The sequence below is a fragment of the Amphibalanus amphitrite genome, unplaced genomic scaffold (assembly GCF_019059575.1).
Source record: "Amphibalanus amphitrite isolate SeventyFive unplaced genomic scaffold, NRLGWU_Aamphi_draft 000402F_arrow, whole genome shotgun sequence".
Classification (NCBI taxonomy): domain Eukaryota; kingdom Metazoa; phylum Arthropoda; class Thecostraca; order Balanomorpha; family Balanidae; genus Amphibalanus; species Amphibalanus amphitrite.
This window is the reverse complement of record NW_024881896.1, coordinates 88868-106118: the sequence shown is the minus strand read 5'-3', so window position 1 is coordinate 106118 and position 17251 is coordinate 88868. Positions and strand designations below refer to the sequence as shown.

The following is a 17251-nucleotide window of genomic DNA, read 5'->3' as shown; positions in this document are numbered from 1 at the left end:
TGTTTTCACCGGCGTCCAGTATATGGCCTTGGTGCCGGCGGCATTGCGGACGCCGGTGAAAACAGGGCGCCGGAGGGCATATTAGTCACGTGACATTTGGAACTTCTCCCCCTCCACCTTCCCTCCACGGTCCTTCTACATGCTAGACGTCACGTGTGAATTTCACGAACCTTGATCAAATCGCCCCAGGCGCCCTGTTTTCACCGTCGTCCGGCATTGCGGCGATGATATTATGTGGATATTATGTGGATATTATCGATATTATTACGCTATTATGAGCATTGTGCACCAAGAGGGACCCTATCAGTGTTTTTATATACCTTGACCTTGGGCCCCATAGTGTGCACGACAATGACAATGCCATTTATCTTGATACCTATTTATCTTGTGCTCAACTGGCAACTGCATAATCCTGTTATAAGGCGATAACAATAAATACCGATAAAGCACGGTGCGGCCAAGGCAGTATATTGATATGTACGGTCCCAGGACATTCAGTTATGGTTTAACTGATTTCTTTTTTGGTTAATAAAAGAATTTATACAATTTTGGCATTTTATTGAACATTTTCACATCACTTTTGACCATAAATACACCACATTTGGTGGATCCAGAAAGCTTGTAGATGATGGGTGGGTTCATAAAAGCTGTTACCTACCTAGCAAGGTTTTTGGAAAAGTTGTTGAATTTTAACAAAAAAAAAAACAAGCTTTGAGTACTGAGTAATTTTGACATCCATGGGTGCATATGCCTCAGCCCTCAAGGCCTCAAGTCCTCTTTGGCGGACCAGTGATCTGCGCCCAGGACAAGAAAAGGGACTAACTATTTCTGTATGTCTGTCTGTCTCTGTCTCTGTCTCATGTTTTGATTAAATGCAACTTGATATTATTTGGCATTATTCCAGATTCTCAGAGCAAGAATGGTATGATGGAGCACAGTAATTCAGTGCAAGTTGAGTGTCAGGCAATAACTTCCTTGGAAGACCTATTGGCATGGAATGAAGAAGAGAAGACACCACATCAACCTGTCCAAATTGCTAGGACACCTCTGGCACAGTTTGATTGTAATGGAAGACCATTGGCTGGTTGTGAGCAGCCAAGGCTTCTTGTCTGCCATGATATGAAGGGTGGTTATCTGGATGACAGGTATAACAACCATTTTTGCATATCGTCTGAATTCATTGTTTGCCTGATCAGCTATGAATCATCCATATTTTGCCCCATTTTACATAACTTGTTTATCAATCACAAAGTTGAATGCTGCTAAGTGCTAATGGTAACAAGAGGGCATTCTGATTTGCTGACTAAATAAGAGTGCTTTTTGATAAATTTATTTTCAGCTATGAGCCATGTTTTTTTTGTGTAGCATGTCTGACAATACCTATAATATGCCCTTGGTTTGTTTGCAGGTGGTATGGTGGTCACAATGATCCATCAGCATACACATTTTACCACTGGTCTCTGGTGGATGAGTTTGTCTACTTCAGCCATGAGCTGGTGACAGTGCCACCCTGTGCCTGGGTGGATGCTGCCCATATTCATGGTGTCGCTATATATGGTGAGGTGGGGAACCACACTGATTGGCAGGTTCTTGGGTAGGCTAGCAATATTTACACCAGGATTGAAAATGTTCTATATTTTTAAATAACCAAATGCCATTTTGTTTTAACCGTGGTTTGGTTCTCATTTAGGTCATAACTTACACATATAATCTAGCCATCATGCATGCTGTGTATTCTAACAGCTGCACATATTTTGGCATTGTGTTGTGTGATGTTCATTGCGGTCGCCATACACCGTCACTTGTTCCCGCCTCCCCAGGCACGCTGATGACCGAGTTTGACGCCGGCGCGACCATCTGCCGCCGCCTGCTGCGCTCTGAGGAGACGGTGGACGCCGTCGTCGACCGGCTGGTGGCCGTCAGCCGACACCACGGCCTCGACGGCTGGCTGCTCAACATCGAGAACCCGATCGACACGCAGCAGGTGCGACTGCACGGCTACGCGACTGCGGGAGGGCTGCTCGGCGTTCACGGTGTGGCTCCGAATGCAGCTGAGATTCGTTGCTGCTGTGCTGAATCGTGGTTTGTCTGTCCCGCGCTGCTGCCGTGTCCTCACTGAGCGCTGGGTCTGTGGTGTCTCTCCAGCTGCCGACCCTATCATACCTGGTGCGCCGTCTCACCGAGAGGATGCACGAGGCGGTGCCTCACTCGCGTGTCATCTGGTACGACTCTGTGACCCGTGACGGCGAGCTACGCTGGCAGGACCAGCTCAATGAGCTCAATGAGTGAGTGGCTTAACTGTCCCCCTGTCCGCTGCAGTTTAAGATGTTAAAAGTTTTATGGTTAAAATTGCTGAAATTTTTGCATGCTATATGCGCCCGCCTGCAAGCTGCTGCTTAGTGGATTTCTACGATTTCAGCTGTTGTTGGTATCTTCTGCATCTGTGGTAAGTATTAGCTGACCGGACTTTGCATGTCTGCGTTCTGACAGGTGTTTCTTCCGGCTGTGTGACGGCATCTTCCTCAACTACTGCTGGACTCCGGCCGGTCTGGCGACGTCCCAGCGACGCGCCGGGCCGCGCCGGCGGGACGTGTACGTCGGAGTGGACGTGTTTGGCCGCGGCTGCCCGGGCGGGGGCGGCTTCAACTCGGTCCAGGTGCGCCACAGCTCCCTGGGAGGGTCACCTGCGGCCTCCCTGTGACCCAACGTACGGTATAGAGCCAGCAGCGAGGCGATGCGTTCTCTGCGTTGGCTGTTGGCTCATGAACGAACCACCGTTGATGTGATTTGAGTAGTTGGTGTTCTTTAAAGGGACCCTCCCACCTTAAAAAAGTTAATGAATTGGCATAAAAGTGATGTACCGTGAATCAGAAAGAGCGAAAATGAACATCTACCAAATTTCACCGAAAAATATTCTCCCGTTTTTGAAATATAAGACTTTTATTTTATAACGCGCGGTCAATGGGCTTGATGACGTCATCAGAGGGGCATTCCACGATAGATCGTACCACTTTTTTCCAATTTGACACCCTCATCTCTCGGAATTTGACGAGAATTGGTCTCAGGGGTAATCAGGGGCTCTGAATCCACCTGTAACAATTTCAGGCTTATCAGATAAGTATTTTTTGAGTTATGGTGTATAACATTTTTTGGATCTTGCTTTGCAGCGCTAAGTTTGGCGGGCTGTAACTCTAAGACGGATTATTCAAATGCCAAATGTTATATAACATTGAACTTGCAATGAAACAGAGATTAATATGTATTTTTGAAATTTCGAAAAATACGCTATTTTTGATATATGACATATCGAGTTTTCTTTCATTTGTATTTTTTGGACTTTGGGACCAAATTTTTTTTGAATTTTTATTTCTTTAAAAAAATATTTGGCTCATTGTTAAGAAGTATGCAAAAAATTAGGAAGGTGTTCTTTCTATAAATGTATTTATTTTACGTCACGATAACGGTTTCGAATAGTGATTTCGGGAGGGGAGCTTACAAATGGCGTGGTAAAGCTGCCTAGTGACATCACGGGTTACTGAAATTTCAATTCAAGTCTGAGTCATCTGAAAAAAGTGAAAAGAGGGTTCATTCAACCCTCTCTCCTATAAGCGCGAGGGTGAAAAAGGCTGTTTGGTTCTGACATTGTTTTGGACGCCAATGACCATAGCTGTCCGAGATGAAAGTTATAGGACGCATACATGGTGTCCTCCAGAGGTCTCACAACTTGTATATCTGGGAATTTTTCAAGGTTACATGAGGTCAGGTCGGTCACGTGACATCACTGTTATAAATCAATGGGGAAATATAAAAACTGTTATTTTGGCGCCGAGAATGATCTAAAACTATCCCACGTACATGGTATCGTGATTTCATGCACTCCTTGCAAAGTCCAATGCTTTACTTTTGCATCGTTAACCTTGCGTGACGTCATTTATGACGTCACTAGGGTCGTACGAGTTTCTCGTCAATAACTCCCGATCAAATGGAGCTAGAGAGTCGGGAAAGCCACCAATGGACTCGGGAAGACCTTCCGAATCGAATGATATGCCATATGATACCATTTGCCCAGCTTCGTGACCTGAGGGGCTCTGACCTGACCTTGACCCGAGGTCAACTACTTAAGTTGACCTCACCCTAGCAAAAAGTATACCATTCGATGCACCTGAGCTAGGCGAACACAATGATGCCAAAATCGCGGCTCTGCGGCCATTTTTTGCGAAGTTATTTACTAAAAACCGAACCCATAACTTCAGTCACGTGAGTCGTGACCTGACCTCAGACGCTACCGGTTAACCTGAGACCTTAAAATCGGGTACCAATCGCTGCGACTTGTAACGGCACACACGCTCGTTTTTTCCGCGAGGCTCTAGCTCTATTAGAAGCGAAACGGCGTGCTGGGGTCGTATCAACCCCTCCGAAACCCATTTTGCTTGCGGGCTAATGAGGAACTTATAGAAAGAACACCTTTCTAATTTTTTGCATGTCGATTTGCAATGACATGAAGATTATTTTGAAAAAATAAAAATGTGAAAAATTTTGGTCCCAAAAGTCATTAGAGGCAAATGAAAAAAGATTAAGGTTTTTGCTCAACAATGAAATTTTTTCTTGGAATTTTTAAATAGTAATATTAATTTTTGATTCATCGAAAAGTGTTGTTTACTTTTTGTTGGTTGCTTAACCCGTTCTTGAGTTATAGGCCATCAAACTCACCGTTACATACCGAAGTTAAAAAAATGTAATGCAATATAACTCAAAAAGTTTTTATCTGAGAAGTCTGATATTTTGCCAGGCGTCTTTAGGGCCTATGATTACCCCTAGGACCGATTTTCATTAAAATCTGAGAGATGAGGGTGACGGGCCTGGTACGATCTATCGTGGAATGCCCCCAGAGTCCGTTAGTGTTAAGAGATGGGACTACGCTGGTCCCACCCTGCAAGTAAAGGGAAGAAATTTCTTGAACACTATAAAGCTGCGGAGGTTGCGACCAGGATAAATGGTGGTTTCTGAGCCTGACCGCAAACTTGGCTATCTCAACTCAAAACTAATGTTAAGGTGGGAGGGTCCCTTTAATTGTTAGTTTATAAAGCTCACCAATGTCGTGTAACAATTGTTAATTGTATGCCGGTGTTCCCCATTTGCCGTCAGCCGGTGGCCGAGGCGCGCTGGCTGGGACTCTCTGCTGCCCTTTTCGCCCCCGGCTGGACCCACGAGCGGCTGGGTGCGGAGCGGTTCGCTGCCGCCGAGGACGCGCTGTGGGACCGGCTGGCGCCGCTGCTGCCCGTCTCCGGGCCGGCCCGGCTGCCCCTGGTCACCTCCTTCTGCCAGGGCCGCGGACTCAGGCGCTACAGCCACGGACAGGTGGGCAGCCGCGGGCACCGGACTACTGGGGCTGGGGCAGGCCGAATGGGCCGCCGACACAGACGCTTCTCTATGTAGTGGAAAGGAGGGGACTGTATACACTAACGGGACTCGGCGGGCCGTCCGGAGTCCCGGACCACGGTCTGAGAGACTTTACCAATTGCAAGGTTGGCATCGTACTAGTTAAGGCTGGGGCAGGACGTCACTGCCGCGGTATGAAGTGCGTCTGCCTGCGTATATCCCGTCCTGATTCACACCGCCCCTGACATTTTCTCTAACTCCTTGCCTCCATCGATCGACAGGTGACGGACGAGTCTCCGTGGCACCGGCTGTCGTGTCAGCAGCGGCAGCCGAGCCACCTCCAGGGGAGCCGGCCGGCCGACCTGCCCCTGACAGACGCCGACGGCCGACCGGTGCCCGCCGCCTTCCAGCTCAGGTGCCCGGCCGCCCTCGGAGCGGCGGAGGACGGCGAGAGGTGGGTTACTGGACACACAGACTGCGGAGTTGTCTGGTAGTGGGCTCGGGAAGACTGAGCCACTGCTAAGGTAGAGACTCGGGCATACTGTGAGACTACACAGTGTCCCAGTGTAAAGACACTGACTCACTGCAGGACGGTGACGGTCGACAGGTCGACAGCCTTACCGATGTCTCTGTGGTACCTTTGTCACTAGCGAGAAAGACCTTTCCTTACCGACGGCCTAGCCTGATCCAGTCTGCACGTCTCCATCCCGTCAGAGCGGAGAGGTGGCGGGCAGAGCGGCGGAGGATCGAGGCCGTGTGTGCCGCCGGCGAGAGCCCGCTCCAGCCCGGCTGGCTGGCTCACCACACCCTGGAGGACGCGTTCGACGGCGGCGGCTGCCTGGCGCTGGCCAACCGCTCCGGCCGACGGGCCGTGTACAGGTGAGGGCGCTGAGTGCTGACCGATACTGACCACAGCTGACCGAGCGCGGACCGGCTGAGTGGAGCTGATTAGATAGAGGGCCCGACTCTGAACTGTTAATGTACATTTTAACATTTGGTATTTGAACGCATCGGCTGATCAAAGCTCACGGTTGTTTTAACGGACATTGCCCTATAGCTTAAGCATTTTTGTTTCGTAAAAAACCGTCAGTGTGATTCGAAGTTTGTGCTTTTTTGGTTTTCACTGATAATTGCCCATGCCGACCTGACTCTGTGCTTACTTTCAGGCTGTTCAGCTGTGATCTGTCGCCTGAGGTGGGCGCCGGAGGGTCATCGCTGGCCGTTCTGTACGCGCTGAAACCCACCGGCGGTACGACAGCGAACGACTGCGCTCTGTGCGCTGACCTCGCCGACCCAGCAGACAGGTGAGCGCTTAACGCTGGCAGTCACCGGCTGCGCTCTGTGCGCTGACCTCGCCGTCCTGGCAGACGGCGACACGGTCAGGTGAGCGCATAACGCTGGCAGTCACCGGCTGCGCTCTGTGCGCTGACCTCGCCGTTCTGGCAGACGGTGACGCGGTCAGGTGAGGGCGGACTGGGCTGATTGGTGGACGTTGGATCAGCTAAGGACTTTAGGGTGGCGGACTAAAGCGGGCTTATTTCTCCCGTATTAAAATGGTCATGTTTTTTTTTAAAGGTCGCAAAAGTTCAAAACTCCTCGTATGTTAATTCGTGATCGTTCTTCATCACCTTAGGGCTTAAGTTAGGTACTGAACAACCGGTGGCAAATCACTAATCATCCCCTTTGTATCCCCGACAGCCGCGTGCAGCTGGTGTCGGCGGCCGCCGCCGCCGAGTACAGCTGGAAGGCCAGTGTGGAGTCGGACACCGACTCGGTCACCTGCCTGACGCCGCTGTCCGCCGACCGGCTGTGGGACGCGCCGCCGGCCGCCGCTCCGCCCGGCCCGGCCCAGGGCGGCTGGATCACCCGGTATGGACGACTGGACGGCAGTGCTCCAACTTCTTTGATGCTCAAGCATGCGTGTGCTAGTATTCGTCTGGATATTTCTTGCACTGGAGCGTCGTTTCAGTAGCGCTTGTGGATCAGCTGCCTTGGCATGGATTTTACTGGCTTCCCTCCTGTCCCGCCGACTGCACTAACCCGTCCCCCTCTGACCGCAGACTGTACCGACTGAAGGGTCCGTCCGCCGGTCGGCCGCCGCGCCTCCGCTCGATCGGAGTGTCCCTGCCGTCCGGCGGCTCCGCGCTGCTGGGCTACCTGGCCGTGCACGCCTGGCCAGGGTCGGAGACAGAGGAGTAGCCGCCGGCAGGTCAGGTCAGACCGGCACCCTTCTCTGTGGGATACCGCATCAGCCGCCAGCTCTGTGATAATTACAGTTTGATCATGATAGTAATTTGTACAGTGTGCAATGACTTATAATGGGATGCCTAATTTTTAATATGTTGATAAGTCATTAATATATGTGCGCAACATTGTTCCCTAAAGTGTCGAGAGACGTGATATAATTCTATGATGATATTGATTTTTTCGTAAAACAATGTCCACCACCTTTGCAACGGGATGCATACGTTTATCTTATTTGGTGATCCGTATAAATGTTGCAAGCAGTAAGCACGCTAGTTTGCAGCGACGACCCCCTGATCCTTGACAGAAGTTAAAAGGCTACTGCAATCATATGTGATATGTTCATTAGTCATCATCTTGTCAACGCCCCTGGACAAAGAAACAATATATTCACATGTTGACAGATATTGATATTGGGCGTAGCTGACAGCATTCTTCGGAGACCGTAGCTACGTGATGCCGCGAACCTTACATCCTGGCATTGTATCGTTTTGGACGGCTTTGGACAGAGCTCTGCTGCAGCATTGACAGTATTTGTTGTATATTCGCAACAAACATTGTATAATAGTGCGTAATGGCTTGTGCGATCAATAATTGCTTTGCCAAATGTATACCGACAGCCAAGAAATCAACGCCAACTTGCAGGCGCAACGACGCAACTGCAGATACGTGTGGCACATGTTGCTGCACAACATCTCACTTGTTCGGTGTGTAGAGTTTGCATATGTATATCACGTATCCCACATTTCACATGATAGGGCATCACTCGTCTGACATCACATTTGACATTGGCTGATATTTCACGTAGAACATGAATCTCTGCACTCACAGTATAATAGCACCACAATGGACGGAATAATGCACTCGAACCCGCCACAGCACTCCGCCTTCCCCTCAGCTGTCGACCGGCTGGCGCCATGGCTCACATGAGCACGCAGCCTTTCTCTGTGTCCGCCTTGTCGGTGCTCTGCTCGCCACCATCGTCCTCTCCTTGTTTTATCTTTTCGGACATGATCTGCGCCTGGAGCCGTTTCTGGTTCTCCAGTTCGGCGCGCAGTTTCTCTATCTCGTCGTTGAGCATCTGTTCGCGCTCGTGGTTGCGGCGATCTTTGCTCGGCGGTCGGTAGGACGGGCTGCCGGGTTTGGCGGCGGCGGCGGCTGCGCGGCCCTGCTGCGGACTCGTGCTCACTGCGAACGGAGAGGTGACGGGCGCCTGTAGCGGCGCGGGGGCCGGCGGCGGCGGCGGCGGGGAGGGCCGCCGCCGCTCGGGAGAGCCGCCGCCGCCGGCCGGCCACGGCACCTCTGTGGCGTCCAGCTCGTCCCGCAGCCAGTCCGGCACGGCCGCCGTGGCGTCCGGGTCGTCGTGCGGCCGGCGCGTGCTGGCCGGCCGGTCGGCCGCGCCGGCGGCCCGCTGGCCGGAGTCAGGCCGGCGCGGCGGCGGGCTGCTGTCGGGCGAGCCCGAGCCGCCGGCCGGCGCCGGCAGACGCGGCAGCGGACACGTCGTGTCCACCACCACGAACACGTTCTGGCTCTGCGCGTGCAGACTGCCCAGACTGAGCGTCTCGCCCTTGGCAATCTGCGCCTGCGAGGCGTACAGGGCGAGCACCTCGCGCGGCTGCAGCTGCACCTCGCGCTGCGTGTCGGCCTCCTGCTCGGACTCGCCGGCGGCGGCGGAGGCGGCGGCGCGCGCCGAGCCGCCGGCCGCCGCTGCCGCCGGCTGCTCGCTGCCCGGCCGGCTGACAGCGCCGCCGGCCGCCTGGCTGACGCGCCGCGTGCCCCACAGGTAGAGCACGTTGTCGATGGTGCCCACCACGGTGAAGGTGCTGCCGCACTGCACCATCGTCACCGTCTTGTCCATCATGCTGCGCACCAGGTTGGGCTGCCCGGCGGCGCGTCCGCGCGTGTGGCCCAGCTGTCCCTCTGAGCTGCGCCCGAACGACACCAGGTGGCCGTTCTCGGTCAGCGCCACCGTGTGGTGCGGCCCCATGCTGACGTCGATGATCTTAGAGGTGACTGACTTGACGGGCGTGGGCAGGAGCGCCTTCTCGACCTCTGCGCCGCGGCCCATGGACTGCATCAGGCCGCGCCTGGCGTTGAGGCCGAGCTTGTTGCGCTCGTTGCTGCCGCAGGCCAGCAGGGTGCCCTGCTGGGTGATGAAGATGGTGCCGTCGCCGCCGCAGCGCACGTTCTCCACCACCTGGTCGTCGGGGATGGTGACCTCCTGCGGCAGGCTGCAGTCCTCCTCGTGGCCGAGCCCCAGCTGGCCGCCCTGGCCCTGGCCCCAGCTGTACACCTCGCCGCCGCCGCCGACCACCACCACGTGGCGGCGGCCGCACGCGATCGCCGCCACGTCCACCGTCAGCAGCGACTCGACCAGCTTGGGCGTGTTGATGTTGTTCCAGTTGCCGTGGCCGAGGCAGCCGTACGTGCCGTCCCCGCACGTCATCACGATGCCGTTGTCGCTGGCGAACACGCTGAACCCTGTCGGCGGGACGCGCGGATCGCGGTTAGACACGGCACTTCAGACTGGTCTGCGAAATGCCCACAACTCATTTCTTGTCCGGGATGTCAGATACATCTCAAACCTGCACCCCGTGATAAGAATGGATTTACCGGCCGAACAAAGCATGACACATTGAAACCGTGAACTGCAAAAGAACCTCTAATGCTCTTTATATTTTATCAGATTTCCTGGTCAATACTGCGCCGGTCATCCCCTGCCACTCACAGGCCCTCGTCCACTCACCGTCCCCGGCGCAGACACGCGTGATGGACTTTGTCTTGAGCGCCACCACCAGCTCGGGTTTGGCGCGCCAGCTCTCGGTGACGCCGTGGCCCAGCTGGCCCTTCTTGCCCTCGCCCCAGGTGAACACCAGGTGCTCGGTGGTGAGCGCGATCATGTGCGTGTTGGAGACGGACACCTCCTTGATGCGCGCGCGCGGCGGCAGCGGGATCGGCAGCAGGCCGATGGACGTCTCGCTGGCCTTCATGTAGTAGAGCACGGAGCGCGGCGGTCGCGGAGACCGAGTCTTGGACGCCGGCTCGATGTTTAGGCGGACCTGCCGACGCAGCGGAGGGTCACACGGATGGAACGGTCATCAATGACAAGCTACAAAGAAAAATCGTTGCATAGCTCACATCGTCAGTGGTCAACGGTCGTTTGATTGCGATTTACAAAAGCACCATTTTACCCCTCCAGTGAGACACTGACCGCCCCTCTCTCTCCCTGTCGGACCGTCCCCAGCAGCCCCCGCCCCTCTCTTCCCTCACCTCCGTGCTCTCGTCCTCGTCGCCCTCCTCCAGTTTCTGGTAGCGGAACTGGTTGAGCAGCACCGGCAGCCGGTCGTAGAGCGTCTCGGCGGCGCTCGGACGGAAGTCCGGGTCGCGCTGCAGCAAGTCGCGCACCAGTTGACGGAACCCCGGCGAGTAGTTGCCGCGGATCGGCGCGAACTGACCCTTCATGATCTTGTGCACGAGCGCCGGCAGGTTGGAGCCCTCAAACGTCTTCTGCAGGCAGGCCATCTCGTAGAGGATGCAGCCGAGCGCCCAGACGTCCGACTTGGCGTCGTAGCGCTGTCCCTCGCACATCTCGGGGCTGATGTAATAGGGCGTGCCGAGCACCGTGTGCGCCGCGCCCTGGTGCGTCGCCATCTTCTTGGAGATGCCGAAATCGCCCACCTGCGGACAGAGCATAGTGCAGCTTGTGAAGCACGATGCTATTATATCACACCGCCATAATGCCTTCTGCACGGGTCATCGACAAACCATAGACATACCATAGAGCGGAGAGATGAGGATGATCTGCCACTGATCTGTACAGTATTGAAGACCGAGTGGCCTCTGTGCTGCGTACTGACCTTGACGACGCCCTGTTTGGTGAGGAAGATGTTGGCCGTCTTGAGGTCGCGGTGCAGCACGTTGTGCTCGTGCATGTGTCGCACGGCCGAGACGATCTGGTGGAAGATGACCAGGATGGTGCGCTCGTCGATCCGCTTGGCCTGGCTGGACAGGTACTGCGCCAGCGTGCCGCCGTCCACGTACTCCATCTCGATAAACAGCAGGCCGTCCCGCTCAAAGTTGTCGTAGTAGGCCACGATGTTGGGGTGGTCCATCATGGCCAGCACCTAGAAAGGGGACACGCGAGACGCCGTGAGGCACCGTTCATTCAGTTAAGTCGTTTCGTGGCAGACAAACTCATTTCTAGTTGTTTGTACTCAATACATCATTCTTAGAAACATGCTATCCAGGTGAAACGTCAATATTTGGTTAGGCTATTACAGTAAACAGAGTCCGGCACTCGTGTTGACCTTTGCGGGACTGTTGTCGAATTATTAATGACCGGTTCGGCGCGCTGGCCGCTGCCGACAATGGCCTGCCGGTCGGCCCCGTGTGTCAGTGCGGTGGCCTGTCGGCGGGCACCACAGTACCCGGGTTGTGCCACTCCACTGACCTCGATCTCGTTGATTGCCAGCTTGCGCTCGTCGGCCGAGAGGTCGTGCATGTTGACCTCCTTGATGACGACGAGGCTCGAGTCGTCCTTCTTCTGGTAGAGGATCGCCTGGCCGAACGCGCCCTTGCCCACCACGCGGATCCGCTCGTAGTTGGACAGGTCCTTGGCGGCGAACTTTTTCACGTTGGCAGCCTCTTTGAGGGCGATGCGCAGTGTGGCCGTGTTGAAGTAGATCTCTCCGATCTGTTCCGTGTCGAGTCGGTCTGAACGCACCTGGACGTCACTGCCGTATAGGGAGTTCCAGGTGCCCACCGGCATCTGAGGGCGGACGTCGGAGACAGGTCGCCGCATGGGCAAAGCAAAGAACATTCATAGGTCTGTTTAGCGTCTAACTAGGACGGTCTGACGAATTGTCATGTTTATTGAACTCGTGTCCATTACGCTATCGATTAAGTGAACTACTCGTTTGGGCGACTGATATTTTGTGACTGACTGATAGGTCGTCTACCATAGCGGTAGCACATCAGCAGAAGTTTAAGTGGCAATGTTGATGGGCCTGTGTGGAGGGAAGAGGCAAGTCTCTGGCTGCCACCCGGCTCACCTGCAGCAGCGACTCGAGCTGGCGCGCGATGAAGCCGCCGTCGTAGAGCGGCGACACGCGCGCGTCCAGAAAGTCGAGCCGCGCCGCCGGGCCGGGCTCGATGAACCGGCCCAGGCCGGACATGAGGTCGCGCACGGCGGCGTCCTCGGTGCACGACTCGGCTGTCAGCGTCAGCTCGCCGGGCTGGCAGAGGAACAGCTCGCTGTCGGAGCCGTGCAGCACGCAGGCCAGCGAGGCGGCGCGGCCGCCGCCCAGCGCACCCTCCACCAGACTGAGCACGTCCGCTGCCGTGCTCAGCTCGAAGCTGTAGCGGACGGCCAGCACGCCGGGCGCCGTGCAGCTGCTGACCTGCTGGGCGTACCGGTACCGGCTGGAGACGAGCAGCAGGCGCCGCGGCGGGCCGCTCGACAGCACCATGGCGGCCGCGGGCCGAGGAGTTCAGTCAGCTACTCACACACACACACACGGCGCTAACTCACTCGGTCACCGGTCTGGAGCCCCTCCGACACAGGTGTCACTCTGCCCTGGAGCTCCCCCACCCCAGCGGTACTGCCGACCGTCCCCGTCCGACGGTCCGACTGGCGACTGCGGTGGTCCGCCGGTGACCGCTCACGGCATTCGGCAATCGATGGCCGCCGCTCGGTAATGGCCACAAAGGCGGCACGTAGCCGGGCGGCCAGCGCGTCACGACACCCATCGACCGGCCCCGGGTGGACCCCGTTCACCGGCGGCGCAGCCGTCCTCGGCCCGGCAGAGGCGGCCCAGGCAGTGCAAAAAAAAAACCCGCGCAACAATAACGAAATTTGAACTTCAGCTATCTATCATGGCTATCGTTTATGACTCTTCAGGTGCACCTTGCATGGAACATCAACGCGTTTGAAGTTCTGATTGATTCGTTAGAATGAGTTGAAAGCAGCAATGGCATCGACGCATCAATAAACGAATGCGTTGGCCGAAACTGATGAACAGGTCATCGTAGGAATGCTACATAATTTTTCACTCTTCAGCAGTTATCATAGTCGCCGATTACGGATGTTTGTCCCGGTAGGCTCAGCCGGGCTCGACCTCAAGTCTCAACCCTTCTGGCTGCCGCTGGTGGAATAAGATGGTTACTTGTCTGCCCCGGAGATGACACTAGTAGTAAACGCCTGCAGTTAGACTATACCGCATGACGTACGTCTGTGAAGGGAGAATGAGGCCATATTACTGCCAAATAAGGGCGAATGCTGCGCTTTGAAAACGATACCAACGCAGTCGTGTTAAAAAAAAAAAATTGTCGTAGTTATTGGACTGAACCACTGCAAGGCACTGAAAGTGACCATCCCACCTTAACATTAGTTTTGAGTTGAGATAGCCAAATTGGTGGCCATGGCCTGAAAATACCGGTTTGGGCACTCACAACATCGAAAAATGCTTTAATTCGGAGATATGGAATTTCAAACTTGCAGTTTTTGGATTCTAAGGGGCTAATGCATTGGTATGCCCCCTTAGAATTTGTGACGTCAGCCGAGGTCTAACGATTTTTAAATCTTTTACTAAAACGTTTGGCAGCACGCGGTGGTATATGCTGCTTTGCGCGCAACAAATGCCGCACTTCTAAATAAAGTCGTTAGGAACAGCGGAGATCCCAAAAAGTAAACAAAAGTAAAAGTCCAATATCTTGAAAACCGGTGAATATTTTTCGATGAAATTTGGTAGATATTCGTTTTCGCTCTTTCTGAACCGAGCGACATTACTTTCATGCCAATTTATAAACTTTTATGAAGGTGGGAGGGTCCCTTGAACTCTAATTGTAATGTTCATAAGTACTATAACTATATAACTATATAGTGTTATTGTTATTAGCGTAAATATTTTTAAGCACTTATCAGGCTCGTCGACATTTTGGATGGGATTTTGTGTCGATGAAATTCAACATATTTGCAGGAAATTGATATTGTGCTACAATATACACTGTGGTGCTACGGTGAAAATAACAAAGAAAGAAAGAATATGTTAAGCTGAAAGAGGAGGTGATTTCATCCAGATGCGGTGGTTTACTTCTTAAAATTATTTTTGTTTATGACGACCGCCATGTAATGACGGATGATGCGAGGCCGTCAATAAGCAGCAAAAATAATTTCAAGAAGTAAATCACCGCATCTGGATAAAATGACATTCTCTCTCAACTTATCGTATTATTTTTTCATCAACATCATATTTTCGATCAATATCAATCATTTACAACACAAGCTCCTGATTGAAAACATACATGGAGCCTATATTTTGCTTTTGATTATACTTTTGACTTGTGCTCATATGTGCATATTGTTTGCACTCAGCACAGTTCCTCATTTATTGATTGCAAGCAATCTGACGTGCTAATTCAGATTTTTGACAAATTTATGCTTCTGAAATTGTGATGATGGGCGAGGATGACCACTGTAGTCCGGGCGCCCAAAAACCCCAATTCATCATCATCATCAAATTGTGATGTGTGCAGACCTAACCTACCTTCATATTTTCAGGACTGGTTGAAAATAAGAGTCAAGGCAAGTACTTTGCGGTCTGTGCATAAACAGCTCCATCATTTTTTGACAGTGTACTTAATTAGAAATCAGGATGGCACAAACAAGATTGGAGAAAATAGGAACAATATTCACAAGGTATGGTAAGACCATAAATCTGATTTCATTATTACTAAATCTTAGGGCTTTGTGATCCCAAACCAGTCCAAACCAAGCACTTCATCAAAAGTTCTAAACATATTGAAGTTTTTAGTTTCAGAAGTCACCCAAGCTTGGGCTACCAACTAAGTGAGGCAGTGTCCTTACGGTCTTACCCACAAAGCAGTATTATTATGTTTCTGTTTTGAATCATTGCCATCCCTAATAAGTAGTTTCAACAGCATTCATTGATTCATGAAGATACTAGCAAGTGCTGAGAATGCTCACGTCCGCCACTGTGTTCATGTTCCAGAGTATCAGGGCTGATCAGGTCTGGCTCACTGAATGCGAACGATCGGCCGCTCTGGTACGACATCTACGAGGCATTTCCACCCCGGCTGGAGCCCCGTTTCGACCGGCCGATCAAAGTGAAGCCTGTGCAGCCCATTTTCTACCAGGAGGACTCTGTGCGGGCGTGAGTATTGTTACCAGGGATGCGGAGCCGGAGCCGGAGCCGGCATATTTTGCCCGGAGCCGGAGCCGGAGCCGGAGCCGTGAAACAATGTAGCCCGGAGCCGGAGCCGTCAAAAAAGGGGGCGACTCCGGCTCCTTTTCTTAAGAGGAAACAATTATTTACCTGGTTCGGTTTGACAGTACAAGGCGTAAAACAATGTGGTATTCAAAATAGCCTTGTTATACAAATACAGAAGCAACGTGCACCAATCCCATCGCCTTTTTTCTTCCACCCGTATTTAATTGATCGCATAGGGGATGTACTTAGAAGAAGCCGGAGCCGGAGCCGCCGGAGCCGGATCATTTTACTCGGAGCCGGAGCCGGAGCCGGAGCCGCCATGACATTTCACCCGGAGCCGGAGCCGATTTTTTTCTCCGGAGCCGGAGCCGTCTGAAATTTCCACGGCTCCGCATCCCTGATTGTTACCATTTTGTATCTCTCTGAATGTTGTTTGGGTGTACCACCACTTAGCTAATTCTTCCTGGGTTGTTTCGGGTGTTTTGCTGTGTGTTCCTTTACCTTTAATAAAGTAGACAGTTGTGTCATTTTGAAGCGGTTTTGAGTGTCTGCCGGTAAGTTGCACCTTTACCGTTCGGACGCTGACAGACGCCCGTGTTTGTTGCGCCTGGCAGACGTTTCCAGCAGGAGTATGGGTCGCCGGGTACGTTGCAGCTGCGCCGGTCGCCGGCCGCCCGACCGGCCTCCATCTGCGACCAGTTCGTGGCGCAGTTCGAGGCGCTGCGGGGCGTGTCGCCGCAGCTCTCCGAGCAGGAGCTGTTCGAGGCGGCCGCCGACGCGCTGCGGGCCTCCGGAGTGACCCTGCGCCGCGCGGGCGCCGGCCCGGAGCCGCGGGCCGCCTCCGCCGAGGGCGAGACCGACCCAGCGCCCGCCGCCGCTACTGCTGCTGCGTCCGAGAAGGAGCTGCTCAGGGTTGCCGACCTCTTCGACGAGCAGAAACCAACAGAGAAAAGATAACGTGCTATATGTAGGACAATGTTCAATGTGGTATTCTTGAACTGTGTTTTTGTGGATTCTGGTAAATACATGTGAGAAAAAGTGTTATGTCAATCCCTAGTTATATCAATGTCAATCAATCAATCCCTAGTTATGGCAGATCATTGTCATCAGATTCCTTCTGCCCACCTACTTTTCCTGCACGTGTCGTTCTGTTACATTTTTGACCAGCACATATGGCAGGTGTGTTTTCTAAATATTAACTAAGCATATCAATGGCTACACCAGACCCAGCCTGACCAGCCAGTCACTGTTTCTCCACCTTAATTAGTGACTTCCCTGCTGGCCTGGGTCAATAAGATGCATTCTCTGATAGACAACGTTGGCAACTAAGACCTACAATTAACAATAAGATGACTAAAGGTCAATTGGTGCATGCTGCAAGTAAATGGACCAGTGATCAT

The 17251-nt window shown here is 53.1% G+C and overlaps 3 protein-coding genes across 6 annotated transcripts; 2 read left to right on the top strand and 1 right to left on the bottom strand.

Annotated features, from left to right (window-relative positions):
• The first annotated feature begins 910 nt into the window (after positions 1-910).
• On the top strand, positions 911-15703 carry LOC122390608 (cytosolic endo-beta-N-acetylglucosaminidase-like). 4 transcript variants are annotated; one of them, XM_043383754.1, is made up of 13 exons: positions 911-1145; positions 1409-1557; positions 1821-1984; positions 2146-2285; positions 2491-2656; positions 5146-5358; positions 5661-5833; positions 6094-6258; positions 6546-6683; positions 7078-7248; positions 7440-7593; positions 15182-15205; positions 15633-15703. In XM_043383754.1, the coding sequence occupies exons 1-11, from the start codon at positions 925-927 to the stop codon at positions 7576-7578; spliced, it is 1839 nt and encodes a 612-aa protein (XP_043239689.1). In that variant the 5' UTR covers positions 911-924; the 3' UTR covers positions 7579-7593; positions 15182-15205; positions 15633-15703. The 4 variants fall into 4 exon arrangements, with proteins under 4 accessions (XP_043239689.1, XP_043239688.1, XP_043239687.1 ...); XM_043383753.1 differs by lacking the exon at positions 15633-15703 and having other exon boundaries at positions 913-1145; positions 7440-7588; positions 15182-15255; XM_043383752.1 differs by lacking the exon at positions 15633-15703 and having other exon boundaries at positions 913-1145; positions 15182-15255.
• Positions 8546-13232, bottom strand: LOC122390612 (serine/threonine-protein kinase Nek8-like). Its single transcript, XM_043383758.1, has 7 exons — positions 12675-13232; positions 12074-12391; positions 11481-11747; positions 10894-11301; positions 10370-10682; positions 9070-10104; positions 8546-8811 (listed from the first exon to the last, which is right to left on the bottom strand). Exons 1-7 carry the CDS (start codon positions 13089-13091, stop codon positions 8546-8548), a joined length of 3024 nt encoding a protein of 1007 aa, XP_043239693.1. The 5' UTR covers positions 13092-13232.
• On the top strand, positions 13843-16808 carry LOC122390611 (probable 28S ribosomal protein S23, mitochondrial). The gene is made up of 3 exons (XM_043383757.1): positions 13843-13847; positions 15633-15794; positions 16466-16808. The coding sequence occupies exons 1-3, from the start codon at positions 13843-13845 to the stop codon at positions 16806-16808; spliced, it is 510 nt and encodes a 169-aa protein (XP_043239692.1).
• Positions 16809-17251: the final 443 nt, after the last annotated feature.